The 17561-nt window shown below is 46.0% G+C and overlaps 1 protein-coding gene across 40 annotated transcripts in view; it reads right to left on the bottom strand.

Annotated features, from left to right (window-relative positions):
• The window catches only part of SCRIB (scribble planar cell polarity protein), a 113426-nt gene that overhangs the window by 50101 nt on the left and 45764 nt on the right, over window positions 1-17561 (bottom strand). For 39 of the 40 annotated variants that reach the window (XM_075743118.1, XM_075743104.1, XM_075743103.1 and 36 more), the window contains 6 exons: window positions 11848-11937; window positions 11203-11280; window positions 8784-9098; window positions 8221-8301; window positions 2066-2323; window positions 1714-1824 (listed from right to left, as the gene is read on the bottom strand). In XM_075743118.1, coding sequence (XP_075599233.1) covers window positions 1714-1824; window positions 2066-2323; window positions 8221-8301; window positions 8784-9098; window positions 11203-11280; window positions 11848-11937 — 933 coding nt within the window. The remainder of the gene's footprint in view (window positions 1-1713; window positions 1825-2065; window positions 2324-8220; window positions 8302-8783; window positions 9099-11202; window positions 11281-11847; window positions 11938-17561) is intronic. The other variant, XM_075743101.1, reaches the window with a different exon arrangement.

Here is a 17561-nt window from a genome sequence, read left to right as displayed (position 1 = left end):
TCTAGCAGATGAGGAGAAACAAACCGCACAAAAGGAGGCACTGGAGCCATTCAGAATGAACCAAATGTCAGCACCAACAGGAAGCATCAGGTGAAACCCACTGGAAACCACTTCTGCAAGGGACAGAGGCACACATCTGTCAGACAGACTTGCTGTTTCAGGAGGCCTGCTGCTAGCCAGAGGCTTGGATCCAGCATGCTGTGAACAGCTAAGTCAGCAGCGTGCCCTTGCCACAGGGGAGGCTGTAACTGGTGAGCTGAGGGAAGAGATCGTTCCTCACTCATCAGTGCATCACAAGCTGCACCTGGAGCACAAGACAGACACTGATAAACTGGGATGAGTGCAGCAGAAGGCCAAGATGAGCAGGGGTGTAGAGAATACATTGTACAAAGAGAGGCAGAGAGACCTGGGGTTTTTCATTCTTGAGAATAGAAAGCTAAAGGGGATGTTGCTGCTGTCTTCAACTAACGCAATGGTACAGAGAAAACAGAGGCCAGGCTCTAGTCAAAGGTACACAGTGGTACAGGGAGTGAGAAAAGGGATCCAGGTTGGAATGAGGAAAATTCTGACTAGATATTAGGAAGAAAATATTCACCATAATAGTAGTTAAACATTGGAAGATGTGCCCAGAGAGGCTGTGAGATCTTTGGTGACACTCAGAACTTGACTAGATGAGGCTTTCAGCAAGCTGATCTAGGCTGGCCTTGTGCTTTCAGTGAGGTCAGAACACCTCTGCAGTCCCTTCCAACTTCAATGATCCTGTGATGCCACATTTTGAGAAGGACATAGTGGGGTTAGAGAAGGTCCAGAGAAAGGCAACTAAAATAACAAGGGGATGGAGCAGCACCTTGCAAGGAGAAATGAAGGCCACAACTCTTTGAGTTTGGAGAGAAAGCTGAGGAAGGAGAAAGAATGAGGTTTACAACACTGAAGGTGGTGAATAAGCCAAATATAGGACTTTTGTGTACCAAACTGGCAATACAAGAATGGAGGAGTACTCAGTGTAACCAGTGGGACATGGGTTTAGAGGAGATCAAAGAGTGCTTCTTCAGGTGATAGGTAATGACACTCTGGGACTTGCAGCCACAGGTGTTAGAGGAGACAGATTCAGCATGGCCAAGGGACAAGAGACGTATAGATGCAGAAAGGGCTGGGCAGGATGTCCTCTCTAACATCCTTAATCCAACGAGTGTGGATGTGTGGGACTACGAAAGGAACGAGCCGCAGCAAGTGTCTGGCTAGTGTGCTGTCTCTAAATAGCATCAGCTAATGCCACCACTGGAAAGAGAATGTTGGGTTGAAGGACACTAATCTAAATGCAAAAGAGCACTTCTGTTTTTCCTTGCAGTTACACATTCATCCCACTAACACTTTCTGAGTAATGACTGGTTTTCTGGAATGCCTCCATCTTTCCAGGATACATTAAAAGCTAACATACAGAGTTTCAAAAGCTAACTCTCCCCCAACAGTTCAGCATGAATTATAGACGTTTGCAGGCTTTTACATGTCATTTAGATTTCTACACAGCAGCAGTATGCCCAGTATAAGCTAACTCTTCACATATGCATGCATCCCTCCCCCATTCCTTTTTTTTTTTTTTTTAAAAATTTATACTATACTTCTCAGACTTTTGCATCAAAATCCTTCATCTTAAGCTCAATAATTAAACAGCTCAGAAATGTCCACTGCTAGGCTGCTTACACAGGACTCTACCTTTGAAATGAAGACACCTGGTTCATGAATCCCAAATGGATGGCTTGAATGGTCACTGCCTCCTACAATGCTGAGTCCCAGGGGACCACCTGCTTTTACAAGGTGAATTTCCTTGAGGGAACAAGAAGCAGAGTCAAAGGAAATAAGGGGTATCACATAAGGATCACAAACACTGAAAAACAGGGAGTCAGGGATGTTTGGCACAAGTGAGCACAAGGTAAGCACCCACAGGACGAGGGGGTTCCCCATTACTTCTCAATAACACCGTGGGCCAGCCCTCATAAGACTACCAATTTTTCAAATGAAAAATACCCACGATTACACTATCCCATATTCCAACAGACAGACTCACCTCAATGGGATATTGGTCCTCCAGGCCTTTAGACAGATGGTTCCTTTGCAGCGAAGGCGTCTCCTCCGGTGGGCTCTCCCCATGGCTGGGAGGGGGTGGTGGGGAGTGCATGCGCACTCGTGGCACGCCTGATGAGTCTCCCTCGCTGAGCTGCTCTGCACCCTCTCTCTCTACCAGCAGCACGATGGTGGGGGAGGATGCGGTAAGCAGCGCTACTGCCTGATCATGCCTGGCTTCTGTCATGTCTACCCCATTGATCTAGAACAACCCGCAAACTCAGTGTCAGACCATCACCCGAGCACACCCTGTCATTTTAAGCACTTAGCCAAGCATGCTAAGGGACCCCATTCCTCTGGAACACTGCCCCTTCTCAAAAGCCTGTTCCCCAAAGCAATTTGTAAACTTACCCCACCACTTCCTACCTGGCAAAGGGACATAGGCACCTGCTCACTCCCACCTGACCACAATCCTCTTTCTAGACAGCTTACGAGCCCCTTTCCCACCTTCTCTGTACACCTCCAAGCCCTAACTGCATCAGTGATGCTCCAGGGGATCGCGAAGACCAAGTACGATGCTCCATCTCCTGGAGGACTACAAACCAAGCAATTGCCTGGACTATGCTGTGGCTCACTCATTACCAGGAGAGTACCTGTCACTCCTTCTTGGCTTTGCATTCCAGCTTTCCTACTGGGTCACAACAAAAGAAGCCCAATAGGCTGCATTAGAGGAACAGGTCCAAAGATCTCAATATGGGAAGACAACAAAATGGTGATTCCCAGAAGTGATGCCACAGCAGACTAATGTGCCACAGCATCAGCTGCCTTTGCACTATGCCATTTGCCCTTATCAATCACACTCAAAGCCCAGACACAGGCACTGAAGAGCATGATCTGATGTGTGACAGGACCTGTCACTGGCCACTGGGCTGCTGTCTGCCCTTGCTGGGCAAGGTCATGGCAGTCTGGGGAAGATGTCAGTTTTAAGCCATAAAAAGTGTATCCCAGGTATGAAAATACTTGGAAGCACTGAGAAAGAGACTCTGGTAGTCGACAGTGACTGACTGGGTGACACAAAAGGAAAACTAGAATTCTTTTGGACAAGAAAACATAATCCAATATGTTATGCCAAATAATTTCAAGAATACAACTAGAGTTGTCTTGTGGTATCAGTGAAAGATGTAATGCTTCAGACAGAGGTACTTCCAGTGCATACAGGGAAGCAGCAATGTCATTCATACAAAGCATTGAATAGAACTCATCTGAGAAACTGTATGCTATTCTTATCCTTCATGCATACAAAAAATTTCTAACATAAGTTAACAGGATGTGCAGAGAAAAGCTGCTATGACAGGCAGGGGAACAGAGAGCCTTTCCTACAAAATTAAAACAGCTTGCCTAGAAACTCAAAGGATGTGACTGTTCTCCATGAATGCATGAGGGACAGAACATTGAGAGGAGAGCTAAGCTAGAAGAACACTGCCAAAAGGATGAAACTTGCCATGAAAAACTTGAAGCTGAAAATTAAAAGGTTTCCAAAACGAACAATGAGGATATGAAAATAACAGCTGTTAAGATGGACTTTGATCAGCTTATGAAATAATAACTTTGTAACAGCCAAAGCAACTGGATTTTGTAGTACAATTCCTGAGTCCTAAAAATGTTACAGTTACTTCTCAGCCCCTTCCAAGAAAGCAGTTTCTACACAAAGCTGACTGCACAGTCTGACAAGGCTTTGTACAGAACCTCCAGAACCACCCCCCCCACCCCACCCCCACCAACCTGCCCATCCCATCCACAGGAAGCTCTCAGCCCCACAGCATCTTCTCTACTCAGAGGATTGTCCCCAAAGGGACACCTCTGGCAACAACCAGAAAGGACGAACAGAAAGATGTGAAGGCATGCCAGCCTGCACATGCATGCAGGAGGAGGAAGGATGTAAAGGTACCTGGGTAACGGCTGCTAGGCATAAGAGACAAGGCAATAAGCAGGAAAGATAATAAATTAAACACACAGGTGCACAAACCTTAATGAAATGCAGGTAACAGAGACAAGGCTCAAGACACTCATGGATGGATCATTAAAGGAATCACTCAAATGATAACATTAAAGAAGTGCAACCAAAAACTTGGTAATCAATATGCAGAGGAAATCAAGATTATCACGGATTATCAGAACAGCTCTCTCAGAAAGAGCAAACTTGCTAGAGGAAGTTTTAATGGGGATTGTGGGAACGTGCAAAACTTATTATGGGATGTTTAGCACAAGGATCACAGGTGGGAAAGGGGAGTGGCCAAGGAAGAGAAAGGAGGAACTAACATGAGAAAATGGAGAGGGTGAAGAATAAAAGAGGCTGATCACACGCAAGCAGGCTGCTGGTCAGTATGCTTGTCTGGTGAAGCCCTGTGCCTGATCACCACATTCTGCTCTTTTTATCAAACTCTGTTTGTATTCACTGTGCGAGTTTGCTCTCTATTCTGGGCATGTGTGCAAGATCTAGTAGTAAAATCCAAGTTGAACTAGCTAGCAAGTAGGAATCCAAAATGTGGGAAGACCCAACGGCTGCCCCAAAACTGGATAGAAGGCTCAGGGTCTGACCAAAGAGCCTTCAAGAACTTGACACTTGGACCAGAGACTGAAGAGACCTGCAAACATGAATATTTATGTGAGTGAGGGAGTATACGTGCATGTTCCACTAGCAAACCTTAAACCCAAAGGGCAGGAACAGGGCTAAGTTGTCTGTGCTGTTGACACCCTGTGAGGACTGTTTGTGTTTATGTCTGTGCCTGTAAAGGTACTGCCCCCCTTCTTGTCTGTAAATCCGTGGCCAGCCATGTCTGCAGTGTGTTTCATCTTTGGAATCTGCACTTAGCCTTCCTGATGGCTGGACCTGGGAATGGGGAAAAGCAGCAGCCTTGTGTCCAGTGGACGGGGAAGCGAGGATCCCCTTGGGTCCTCCTGTCTGCCAGATACACCCATTTTTAATGAAGATGACATGCAGAAGAGACTTAGCCCTAGGGCTGTTATCACCAGATCAAGGCCTAACATACTCCACAGACAGACCTGCCATAGCAGCATGCACTCTTGACTTTATGCATTCCCCTCTGTCATTTTTCTGCCACTGACAAGAACATAAGAATGGTCAGATTTGGTCACACCAAAAGTATACAGTGGTACTTCCCCAGACTAGTGAACAGGGACACAGGAACTCCCTGAGTCATAGTAACAGCCCTTGATGGCATTTTACTCGTTAACTTAGAATCATAGAATTGTTTAGGTTGGAAAAGACCTTTAATTTCTCCATTACCTGGCAATCATGATGCCTTCCCAACTTTTGGACTGCTAGTTTTCAGTGGCCTTTATTGTTCCATCTCTGCTTAGCAACAGAACAAGGCCAACCAGTGCAGTTTGGCTACCTACGTGCCTAGCAGAAGGGAAAGAGTGTCATCTGTCCTTTCCCAGCTCCACACATTTTAATGTGTGTCTGGGAGTTATATTAGTCTGGCAAATTTCTTAGTGACCAGACTGCTCTCATTAGGACCCCCATGTGTCGCCTGGTGCTACTACTATCCTAGTCTCCCCCAGAATCAGTTTTCTTTAGTCTACTCCCAGTCCTATCCCAAAAAACTAGCTGCCCTTAGGCACTGCTCCCAATCCTGCACCCTCCCTGCTAGATTCCCATCTCACGATTCAAACTCTCCAACATACCCCCGCCCTTGCAGCTCCCGGCTCCATGTCTTCCCACTACCAAAATCACTCTCAAGATGCCTGTGATGACTCTCAAGACACACTGGAATATGGGGAAAGCTGGAGAATTAGTAGTTGATCACTAGTGAGTTTTGTGGGGTGTTACTCTGAAGAGAGATCTAGGCTGGGCTCTTCAATCCATGTACTCAAAGCTCCCTTAAGAAAACAAATGGAGCTATCCCAGTCCTTCCCCTCCAGAGAAGCCAGGATGATTTAGAGCACAGGAGAAGAGTATGAAGCTGTGCTGTATTTCTTTTCCTAAGAAAACAAAAATTCTTTGGCAAAGTGAGAACTGAGGCATGACTAGGAGACTATGGCTTTGGAAATGGGCCTCTGCCTGCTGGACCTATGAAACAGCCCGTTATCCTAACGAGGCCCTTCCTGCTTTCCCCATGCAGATACAGGGGAACGCATGCAACCTGCACTACACATCTTAGGAATCATCACAGCCTGAAAAGCTTTCCAATAAAAATGGGCAACAATTGCTTCAAAAGAGTTGTGGTAAACAGGGAATTTATGCGATGCTACCCAGGCACTGCTTTGAAGTGAACAGAACAGACACTCTCTCAATACGCAGTATCACTGGGCCAGGGCAGTCCCATAACTCTAACCTAGCACCAGATTTCGCCAAAAACAGGGTGAACCTCACACAGCTGCTCACATGTTTCTTACGGCAAGCAGATATTCTCAAGGACAAATATCACCAAGGAGATATGAGTGGCCTCAGGATGTAAGACTACCACTATGTGGATATTATACTTAGCAGTGAAACCCATGAGCAGGGGAAGGCAGAGTGGCAGCTGCTGCCAGGAGGCATGGCTGCTGGTGAAGTGACAGTCAGAAACTTCTGTGCCTTCCAGCAAGTGATGTGAACAGTCCAGGCTAGGTAAGCGTTCTCCTGGAAGATAATAACTTGTTCCTGCTTTCATCACAACTGAGCACAAGATTTGAGCTGCAGCTGATGCTCAGCACCAAACCTTTTACGACTACACACACTTCAGCACAGGTAACATCTCTGAGAGCAGAGGACCATGCTCTCAAGCATGGACATATATTCCACCTATGCAATAACATCATTGCAGCGGGGTGTGTCACAGGACTAATGACAGCAAGGCCTTCATCCACATTAAAATCAAACAAAGGTCCTGAGTTCTGAAAGCCCCGAGCCCATATATTGCAGTCTGAAGACACTGTAAGCTATTACTAGGGAATTAGATCTGCTTTTCCTATGAAGCTGCCCACAGATATAAATAGAACTGCTAATGTGGGGTGGATACAGGTTTGACTTTTAACTCTATTCTGAGATCTTGTGTTTCCTTCTTGCCACAGGTAGTGCAAATAACACTGCATGATAGGCTGTGTGCCTGCAATTACGCCTCTCAGTCATGCCTCTGTACCAGCAGAACATCAAAAGATGAGCAAAACCAAAATAATTTAGGTTATGTGGCAACAATCAGGGTCAGGGCTTGATTCTTGGAGGAAGAGGGAGCACTAGCAAGGAGGGAGAGATGCTGTACCAGTTCAAGTCTCCTGCCAAGATATGAATGTCAGACCCGGGCCAGAGTTCCACTAAAGTTTTGTGCCAGAACAAATACAACACAGCCCCCAGCCTAGGGATAGAGCAGACAGAAGCCAGCACTGACAAGGCTGTATCAGTGTTTACTCACGCCAGCTCTGTGGTAACACGTGCTCTTACCACAACAGCTGGATCAGAAACCCACCACCAGCACCAGGATGCAGGAGCTTTCACTCGGAGGCAGCATGCGAGCTTGGGAAGAGGGTCAGGAGACTCAGCAGACTCTCCCCGCAGGAGGGGGAGCAAGTGGCACATTAGGCAGAGAGACTTGAGGTTAGAGGCAGCAGTGAGATCCATACCACTGGCACAAACAGGAAGGGAAACTGGGGCCAGAGTTTCAAATGAAAGCAGGGGGAAGCACTGCAGTATGGCCTGCCCAGCTCCACACCACCCTCAGGCAGCTTCCCTCCGCTTCAAGCCTACGCTGACTCCTGCCACCCCGCTCTCCGCAGGGACCCAGTCAGCTGTGCCCCAAAGGGCCTCCCTCCCCACACGCCGTGCTGTGGCAGAGCCCCCCGAGGCTGTCCTACAAGGCTCTGGAGGGACACCAGGCTAGGGCAGTGTTGTCACATCATCTCTCTCCAGTACAGCCTGGACTGCCACATGCTGTTCCTGTGTGGAAGCACTCACACAGGGCTTAGGGAAACGGGAGGCATGAACTGCACCCACCACCAGTCACTGGCAGGGGTATAACCACCAAAATTAAATGCTCTCCCAGAAGTCTTGGGAACTAAAAAAGGATCCCCAAAATCCTGCTTCAATCATAGAAAAACAGTCCCTGTATGAGGAAGGGCAGGGAGCCAAGTCAGACCCTTTCCCTGCACACCCACACTCACCGAGATGACCCGATCTCCTACGTGCAGGATCCCGTCCCGATGGGCTGCACCACCCTCTGCAATCCGTGAGATAAAGATCCCCTGAAACACAGTCAGAAGGGTCAGAGCAGCCTGTGCTTCCCCTCACTAGGGCTTGGCTTTCCAGAATTGTTCCTGGACACCACACAGGTCTCAGCCCTTTCCCCTTCCCTCCCTTGCTCTGGCACTTCCCATTTGTTCCTCACTCCACACAAACCTTCTTCTGCTTCTAGAGCCACCTGCAAAGCCTGCAGCTGCAGCAAAGCCTTCATGTGGCTGAGAGCCCAGAATATATGTCAAGAGGACAGCAGCAAGATTAAATGTCACTGGCAGGGACTGTGAGCCCCAGCCCCACCTCCTTCTCAACCTCTCTCCTTCCCCAACTTAACAGTAGATTTTGGCTCTCAGAGCCTGCCCGGCCCACCAGCCCGGGGCCATGCCACGCTGCTGCGCGCCCGAGGGTGAGGAAGACTCTGTGCTGCTCCCACGAGTAGCACCATGAGCCAGGGATCAAGTACCTTCCTTCCCAGGCAACCATTACTGACCGTGTCACCAGCCCGATAGGGAGTGGAGCCTTTGCCACCAGCAATGCTGAAGCCCAGGCCCTTCTCATTGCGCATGAGGCAGGTGGAGTATCTCTCTGTGGAAGGTGCCCCCTCGGGTCGCTCTGGGAAGCGTAGACCACCTCGCCTCTCACGAGGGCTGTAGTCATCTTCAGGGCGCAGCGGTGTGACAGTGATAGCATTCTCTGGCTCCACCATCCGCTCCCGCAGAACTGTCATGGAGACAGAGCTTCCTGATCCACGCAGAGCTTCCACCGCCACGTGATGCTCAGCACAGTGCAGGGACACGCCGTTCACCTGGGGACAGACAGAGCCGGCACAACCCTTACCCTCGTGGGGAATTCTTCCAACAGCTGCACGGACAGCTCCAGCCTTAGCAACGGCTGCCCAATGGAAGCACAGCTCATCCCCTGCAGAGCTGGGTTGACACCTTGTTCCCACAGGGGTACCCAGACCTCACCGGCTGCCCATGTGGGAGCTTCCCTGCACTCACCAGCACAGGACAGCCCCCACCAAGCACAGTAAAGGCCCTTCCAGAGGAATTTTCCCCCCCAGCACAGGGAGCTCCAACATCCCTATCACCTGTATCATCCCTGCAGGAAACTCCCAGACAGATAACCACTCACCCAGAACTATTTCCCCTAACAAATCTCAGTACAACTCAGGTGGATACAACTTCTTGCCCACCTTCAAGAAGAACATCTACTTCCTCATACCCTAAAATACCCATTTCCTTCCCCTCCATGCAAAACTAGTAAGGTACTTGCAGGGAGGACACCAGGTTCTGCAGCTCTCAAGGAAGCAACCTAATTCCCTCCACTCTTGCTTCCCTGATTTCGGAAAAAAAGGACCTACCACATTAGAAGACTGAGGAAATGCAAAGTGGGGGCCCATGAAGCTGAAGAATCTTAGTTTCATAGCAGCTATCTCATTTTATATTAACACAGACTTACAGGAAAGATCATCTGGCGCTCAGCCTGAAAACTAGATGTTCAAATCTATTTCCTCCACTTCATGGCATTCAGAGTTTCTTCCCATCGTGGCCTTCATTACTGAGCAACACTGCGTATCCCTACTCCAGGGGTAAAGAGGTATTCCTTACAATTCATAGCCAATGAGAATGGAACTCAAGTCAGATGCGCCTCAGCCACGTCTGTCTTGTGGACATAACACAGTCTTTTAGAAGGAATACAACAAATCTCTGAGTTATGTTGTGAGGGTATATCCACTTTTGCAGGAGGCATAGATGAATGGGCATCATGGGAAGTGAATCAGAAGTGGGGTGGGTAGAGGGAAGGGGGGGAAAAGTCTTTTCTCAAAGCTGTAACTGAAGAGGGATCTACCTTACACAAAGTAGTAGGGTGCCATGAATGTAACTGTTGGGAAAAGGAATAATCATTCATCTCTCAAAATCTTCAAGATCTGATTCCCTTTTGAAGTCATTCTACAGCAAAATGCAGTATGATACCTGCAGCACAAGGATGCTCGGTGACACTTAAGGCCCTAAAACATACAAGGCATCCAGCCAGATCAAGTGCATGTGCCTCTTAGGACTTAAACTTCATGGAATTATCAAGACAATTCTATGATAACTGCAGAAGTGAACAAGGTAACTTCTGAAACTCCAGAATCAAGTTTTTCTCATGAAGCAATATAAAAACTTCTAATTACAGAACCATATAGCACTTTATTTGACTTCTACTATGGTCAATACCAGGTAAGTGATAAGAAAGACTGGAACATCTACTCAGGCAAAAGCTCAGGTCTCTGCTGCTAATACGCAGGCTGCAGTGAGTAGGGGTGCATAAGATACCTACAGACACCACATCAGATTGCCCAAACACAGGCCAGTGCCCCAAATACAGACCACTTATCCCTCTCATCTCTGTCCAGCACTGTAATGACATCTACTCCCTCCATAATGCAATCAATCCTTCCTTGAGTACATCTCAATCCTGTATAATTAATCACATTTTTAAATAACGTGAAGACAGGCAAGTACGGCATGTGGCTGACTCCCTGGTTAAGAAGTTATCTTACATGGTCCACTTTTGCCCACACAGGAAAACAGATGTGTAAAGGCCAGCTGGTCAGCCTGTTGGGGACACGGGCACACACTGCTGAGTATTTCTTTCCACCTGGGTTACACAACATTTCAGAGTTGGGGCAGAGTGAACGCAGGAGCAATTTCCGTCCTTATAAAGCAGCAAAACATTAACAGTAATGTTAATTAAACAACTAACTCTTTGAGCCAGGGGAATTTTTTTTTGCTCTTGCACAGCTCCTGATGCTTAATTTGGCCTACAAACTAGTGCAATGCAAATAAATACCACACCATAGTTCTCCCTCCACTCTCAAGTTATTAGAAGCATTTACTTGTTCACAATAGCTAGGTTCTTACCTCCAGGAGCTTGTCCCCAACACGAACTCCTGCACGAGCTGCAGGACCCTCTTCTGACACGCGGGAAATAAAGATGCCCTGGAAACAAAACTACTTGTTAGAAGAGGCGGAGCCCATTCCTCAACCCTCTGAAGTGTAGAGAGACCACTCCACCCCATTCAGCTTAAGAGAAAGGGGAAATCCCTCACCAATCCCGTAACCCTGGCTGTGGGGACAGGACAGACACATCATCCCATTCAGGAGTTGGCAGAAAGGGGAAAGAAATCCCATTGCAGGGCTACCCTACAGGTGACAAAGGGGAAAAGGGAACGACACTTTAATCCTTTTCCAGCGGGATGAGAACATGGCACAGCTGATGCCACCATGTGCGGAAAGCAACCCCATACTCTTTGCCTTGTGAGTCCTGTACATCAGGACAGAGATGGGAAAGAAACAGCTGTTCTCATCGCTGCTCTCTGTGGGCAGGAGAAACGTACAAGTTGTGCTCCAGAGGCAAGAGCCTACTCAGCCCTGCCAGCCTCCTGCTTCAGGGTGGCTCTGAGAGCCCAGCCACAGAGCTGACACACACAGACGTCCAACCTCCAGCCACAGAGAATCTGTCCCTGAAAATGGGTGCTTCAATGATGATATGGTCCAGGGTCTTACCTCATCGTCACCCTTATAGGGGGTGGAGCCCTTGCCCCCTGCGATGCTGATGCCCAGCCCCCCTGTCTGCCGCACGATAGTCAATGTCAACTGGAAGCAGAATGGACACAGGTTACAGGTCAGTGCAGACCAGGAGAACACCCAAAACATCTTGAAGAGCAAGGGATGACTACTTAAAGAATAAGCACAAGAGTATAAACTTTATCTGCATGCATCTGCTCACATATTTGTGTAAGCTGTGGTATCCGTGCCTCAAAGGCACCAAAGTCACTATACATTTAAACAAATAAATGCTTTTTCACAGTTGAGTTCTGAACTATATCTCAAGACCAAGAATCAGTTTGCCTGTAATGAACACATCGGAACGAGATGTCCACCACTAAGTAAACTGAGCAGCAGTGGGGTTGGACTGGATAAAGAAACAAGGATAGTGTTCACACACAGCCCAGCTCTACCAACATGGCTCCCTTTCGGGTGTAATTCCATACAACTGCTGGGACATTAAGGGTTACCCCAATGTAGTGTGCAGAAACAAGGATGGCACCTCTTCCAGAATACCCTGCACAGATACTTGGCTTTGGTCTATTGATGGAAATAAATGCATGATTCCAGAAAAGCCATCTGCTTTGTCCAGCTGGCTCCTTCCTCTTCTCCCCTCTGCACATGCAGGCTCAGGATTGTGGCTGTGCAATCCAGAGCTCTCTTCTCCTTCCTATCTCCCACCTCTACATACCAAATTCTGCCCACTTCCAACAGCAAAACCTTTGGTCAAACTTGACCTGGAATTGGTTCTGTTCAGGACACCAGCATAAACTGTTCACAGTGCCCCAGCCACAAGAAGGAAGACAGGGAGTATGTGGTAGGATGCAGGAAAAGGAATGGGATAGATAGGACTCTCAGGGATCTGTCAGGGCCAAGGACAAAGGAGCTGGTGAGTGACAGAAGTGTATGTAGATTCCTGGAGAGAACCAAATTTGCTGTCCTCCAGATGTCACTTCTCTGGAAACAAAGTCCAGAACAGAGAGCGGCTGCTGCAGAGGTGTCTAGCTTCAACATCAGGTCCGCTTGGTCTACGTCAGGCCACAGTGTGGGCAGCAAAACAAGCAGGAGACTTGCTTTCCCTTAACCCCCCCCCTTCAAATCCTTCTTTGCTTTCTACCATGACAGAAGCAACAGCCTGTGAGGCTTCACATTCTTCTAAGTTTAGAACAAAACCAAAAAAAACCACCACAGGAAATGCAGAAATAATATGAGATCCCTTGCCATTTCCTTTGGTGCCCAGACAACAACGTAGCAGAAAGCTGCGGGGATCTTCACAAGAAATCCCTGATTCTAGACAGACCATAAGTACATCGTCCCCGGTGCAAGATGCAGAGACTGAGTAAAATGCAAGTATTGAAAGACAAGAATTATTCAGGTGAGACAGAGAAATGTGGTACTCATGAGATAGCATTGCACGTCATCAACAGCACACTTTAAAACCAGTTATAAATTAGACTAACACTTCTTGCCCAAAGAAGTCTATTAGGATCTAACTACAAATACCACTTTTTTTTCTTCCAGTCTCACTGGATTTTAGTAATGCTCTGATGACTTGTATCTGTATTCAACACGAAAACTTCCAAAGATGATGAAAAACTAGGTCTCCAGACCAGGACTGGAGTGTATTCTAATAACAGGATCCAGGTATTTCTAAAGATAGCTGATGGTTTTGCTCAGTGCCTGAATCAATAGGACAGGATTGCTGTTTTTGACAATGAACGAGGAATATACAATGTCACTGGTTACCGAAAGTCACTTTCAGTTGCACAGTAAGTTGATTGTGTAAACTAACTGAAAGATAAACAACAAACCCACGGATTTCACAAATTCATAGAAACCAGACTGAAAATATGGGGAAATTTGCCAGAAAAGTCAACTGGACTGAGTGTTAAGAACCTTATGTCTATCAACATACGTTACAAAAGCAAACCACCAGGGAGGAACCAGACCAAATTAAAGACACTGCTAGAACAACAGCAAATGGGCTCAAATTGGGCATAAGTATATTTAGGCTGGAAAGCAAATGTCAAACTCCCAAAGCAAATTAGTTCTCCCTTAAAAACAATGTGGTAAGAAGCAGAATTGGTGAATGTTTGAAGCCTATGAAAAGAATAATTGACATGAATATGAACCTGAGAAAGAAGGAACCGGATCCAGTAGCCTATAAAGGCCTTTCAGTTCTATAGTCAATATTTCACATTACAGCCTAGACACTGCTTTTTGCACTAAACCAGTAAGCTATTTCTTCCCAAAAGCACATCTGTCCTCAGAGCTGCCTTGACTTCTGTGATGTCTAGACTGATACTCTGAAAATACAGCAAATTGCTGCCATAACAGCAGGGACAGCACAGCTTCCACCCCTGTGATCACTCTCGCCAGTGACTTTTCTGGGTATTTTTCTCTTCTTGCATTTTTTCTCCTAGAAGCAGGGATCCACCTCCTGCTCAGCAATAGCTCATCTCAGACATAACAACTGATCTGTGATACTCCCCACCTAGAAACATGCTGCTCAACTGACTCCGGTTCCTTCCTTTGCAGAAAGGGCAAACTTTCATTAAGTGGGCAACATATCCAGAGCTTCTTCCTAGTTCCTCACAAACAGACAAGCATCCATGTCCTCCATAGAAAAGTGCTACTGGGAAGGAGAAAGTGGGAAAACTGAAAAAGCTGCCACTTCAGCCTAGAGTTGTCACCTACTCGAACTGCCACTGGAGACCTGGGGAAACCCATTTATCATCAATGGCACCAAAGCACAAGCCAAGGAAGCAGTTACATCTCTCTCCCCTCTCCTCTAACGCCTTGGTCCCACCTGTGTTTCTGCCTGTACGTCTCTGGGGAACACACTCAAACAAGGACTAATTCCATTTTAACCTATTTTTCATATGTTAATATAGCTATCTTTTAACAGATTCACTTGGCAGAACTTCACAGATTAAATTACATAATTTATTACCACTAAATATTGTGGAACTAAAAATGTATAAATGGGATTGGAGAGATCAGACAATGTCATAGACAGCAGCTCCATCATGTCTAGTACGATGGTATAAACAGTCCAGAAATCCTGAACTACAGATTGCAAGGATCTGGGAAAATACCAGTGAAAGGATCACCATGTCTTGCTAAGGTCTGCACTTCCTCATCCCTGAAGAAATTCCCTCACATCCACCATTAGAGGCATCTTTACACAGGCATCACATTCAATTCTGTGTGTCCTTTTTCCAGGAACACCTCAACAAAAGAGAGGGTACTTACATAAGACATAAATGTAAGAGTTCAGGAGCCAGAGGCACTGACTCATCAGGAAAGATTAGAAGAGCTAAAGCTGTCTGGCTTCAGTAAGCAGTAACTCGTGAGGACAAGGGGATAGGCTGAAAATATCAGTGACCAAATAGAAGGTGGAAGATTACAGCATGAGCTGTTGAGAACTAAATTAAAAACAAATAACGCCAAGAGGAACACGAAGGAAAGATCCTGCCCTGGCAGAGGAGCAGCGTGCTGGGTATGAGCCGCAGATTTTCTAGCTCTGATCTTATTTCTTCTTCCATTCAGATGGGTTTTTAGTTACCAAAGGAATGGATACTTGCAAGGCAGAGATGATACTGTACAGATCAGAGAAACTAAGCACTTTACTGCCTTCTTACTAAACACCTCTCCACTCACTTTATCACTAACCAGAGAGCGTGCCAAATAAGAAGAGTTTGCAAGCCTCAGTGAGTGACAGCAGCATTAAGAGCAGACGGGACAGGCGACCTGCAATGCTCTGGTGTACTCTTGTAGACATTTCATTAACTGAGAATGAAGAAAGGATGTATTTTTTTAAAATATGATGACTTTTGAACCATAAATTAAAAAAATAGGTTCATATAGATATAAATTAATCTTGATATTAATATATATATGAATCTGTAGCTAGCATATAGATATGAATCATATATCATGATATATATATTTTAGTCTGGAGAAAAGGAGGCTGAGGGGAGACTTGATCACTGTCTACAACTACCTGAAAGGAGGGTGTAGCCAGGTGGGTGTTGGTCTCTTCTCCCAAGTAACAACTGATAGGACAAGAAGAAATGGTCTCAAGTTGTGCCAGGGAAGTTTAGATTGGAGATTAGGAAAAATTTCTTCACCGAAAGGGTTGTCAAGCATTGGAACAGGCTGCCCAGGGAAGTGGTGGAGTCACTGTCCCTGGAGGTATTTAAAAGACATGTAGATGTGGCGCTTAGGGACATGGTTTAGTGGTGGACTTGGCAATGCTAGGTTAACGGTTGGACTTGATGATCTTAGAGGTCTTTTCCAACCAAAACGATTCTATGATTCTATATCATATATATGAATATTTGTATCTATATACCTATGTCTCTATAGAGATATGATTTCATCTTGAAATAAGAAAAAAATTTTACAGTGAGAACAATCAATCACTGGAACAACCTCCCCAGGGACGCAGTCGAGTCCCCATCACTGGAGGTTTTCAAGACGCAATTGGTCAGGGTGCTAGGTAATCTCATCTAGGCGCCCTTTCCCACAAAAGGTTGGACCTTTCGAGGTCCCTTCCAACCTGGGCTGTTCTATGATTCTATGATTAGCTCTTTCATTAACGAGTTCAAGAAATAGGGATTTCAGAATCTAGTACTTCCTCCTCATCATGACAGGCATCCAGGTTTGCCACAGGCATGGAAATGCCAACAGCAAAAGAGAGGATCCTGAAAGGAACGGAGCTGGCTAAATCATGGTATGCAACTGGACATAGTCCCTCTGGAAATGAAAACATTCAACTTCTTAGATAAAGAGAAACCAAGTGAATATTGGACAAAGCTACCGAGCCTTGAACCATTCCCAGAACTGGAAATAGGACAAAAAAACCTACATGCAGAAATCCTGCAGATTCAGCTGGAATGAGGGACACTGAAACACATTATATATCTTCTTCTCTTCAGCAGTAAGGAATTTTTATTCCTATTCTTACTGATTCTTTTTCTGTGGTAAAATAATTGGTATAGTCATAATTTTGCATCATCATGACTACAAAATTTCACTTAGAAACTCCTCTCAGCCCAGTAATTCCTTACTGTTCTAAAGGTCTGCTTTAGCCCATCATTTAATATACAATTAAAGGGCTGAAAGGACTGGAGAATTTACAGCTCTTCTAAAATCTGTCTCTACAGCTAGCCTCACATTAGAAATTGTGCTTCATTTCCACTTTGTGCTGCTAAGGGCAGATAGCACAGTAGGAGAGTGTTTGTCCAAGGTGACAATGAGATATACAGAAAATTCTTGCACTAAACCTGGCATCACTCATTTTAAAACATACAAGCAGAGATATGTTTACGTACACCAACAAGCCGGAGGACAAAACTCACGAAGAACTGTGATGCTGAATGCAACAAAAGCTGGGTAGCTAAAGAGAATTCCCATCCATGAACAGAAACTACCACATTTGCAGTGGAAGAAAAACCATGCAATTTAGTGAACTAAAGTCTGAATAGACTCTGTCATGTTAGCCACAGTCAACAAACCTGAATTCAAGTAGAACAGGTGAATGGAAAGGTAGTGAGAAAGACAGGGAATGGAAATCTATCTTACAAGAGAACACTAGAAGAATTTGGTTTCTTTTATCTAGCAAAACGAAGGCTAGAAGGTGGTGTGACTGATGTCCATCAAAATAT

This window comes from Balearica regulorum, chromosome 2 (assembly GCF_011004875.1).
Source record: "Balearica regulorum gibbericeps isolate bBalReg1 chromosome 2, bBalReg1.pri, whole genome shotgun sequence".
Classification (NCBI taxonomy): domain Eukaryota; kingdom Metazoa; phylum Chordata; class Aves; order Gruiformes; family Gruidae; genus Balearica; species Balearica regulorum.
This window is presented reverse-complemented; position numbering and strand designations above follow the sequence as displayed.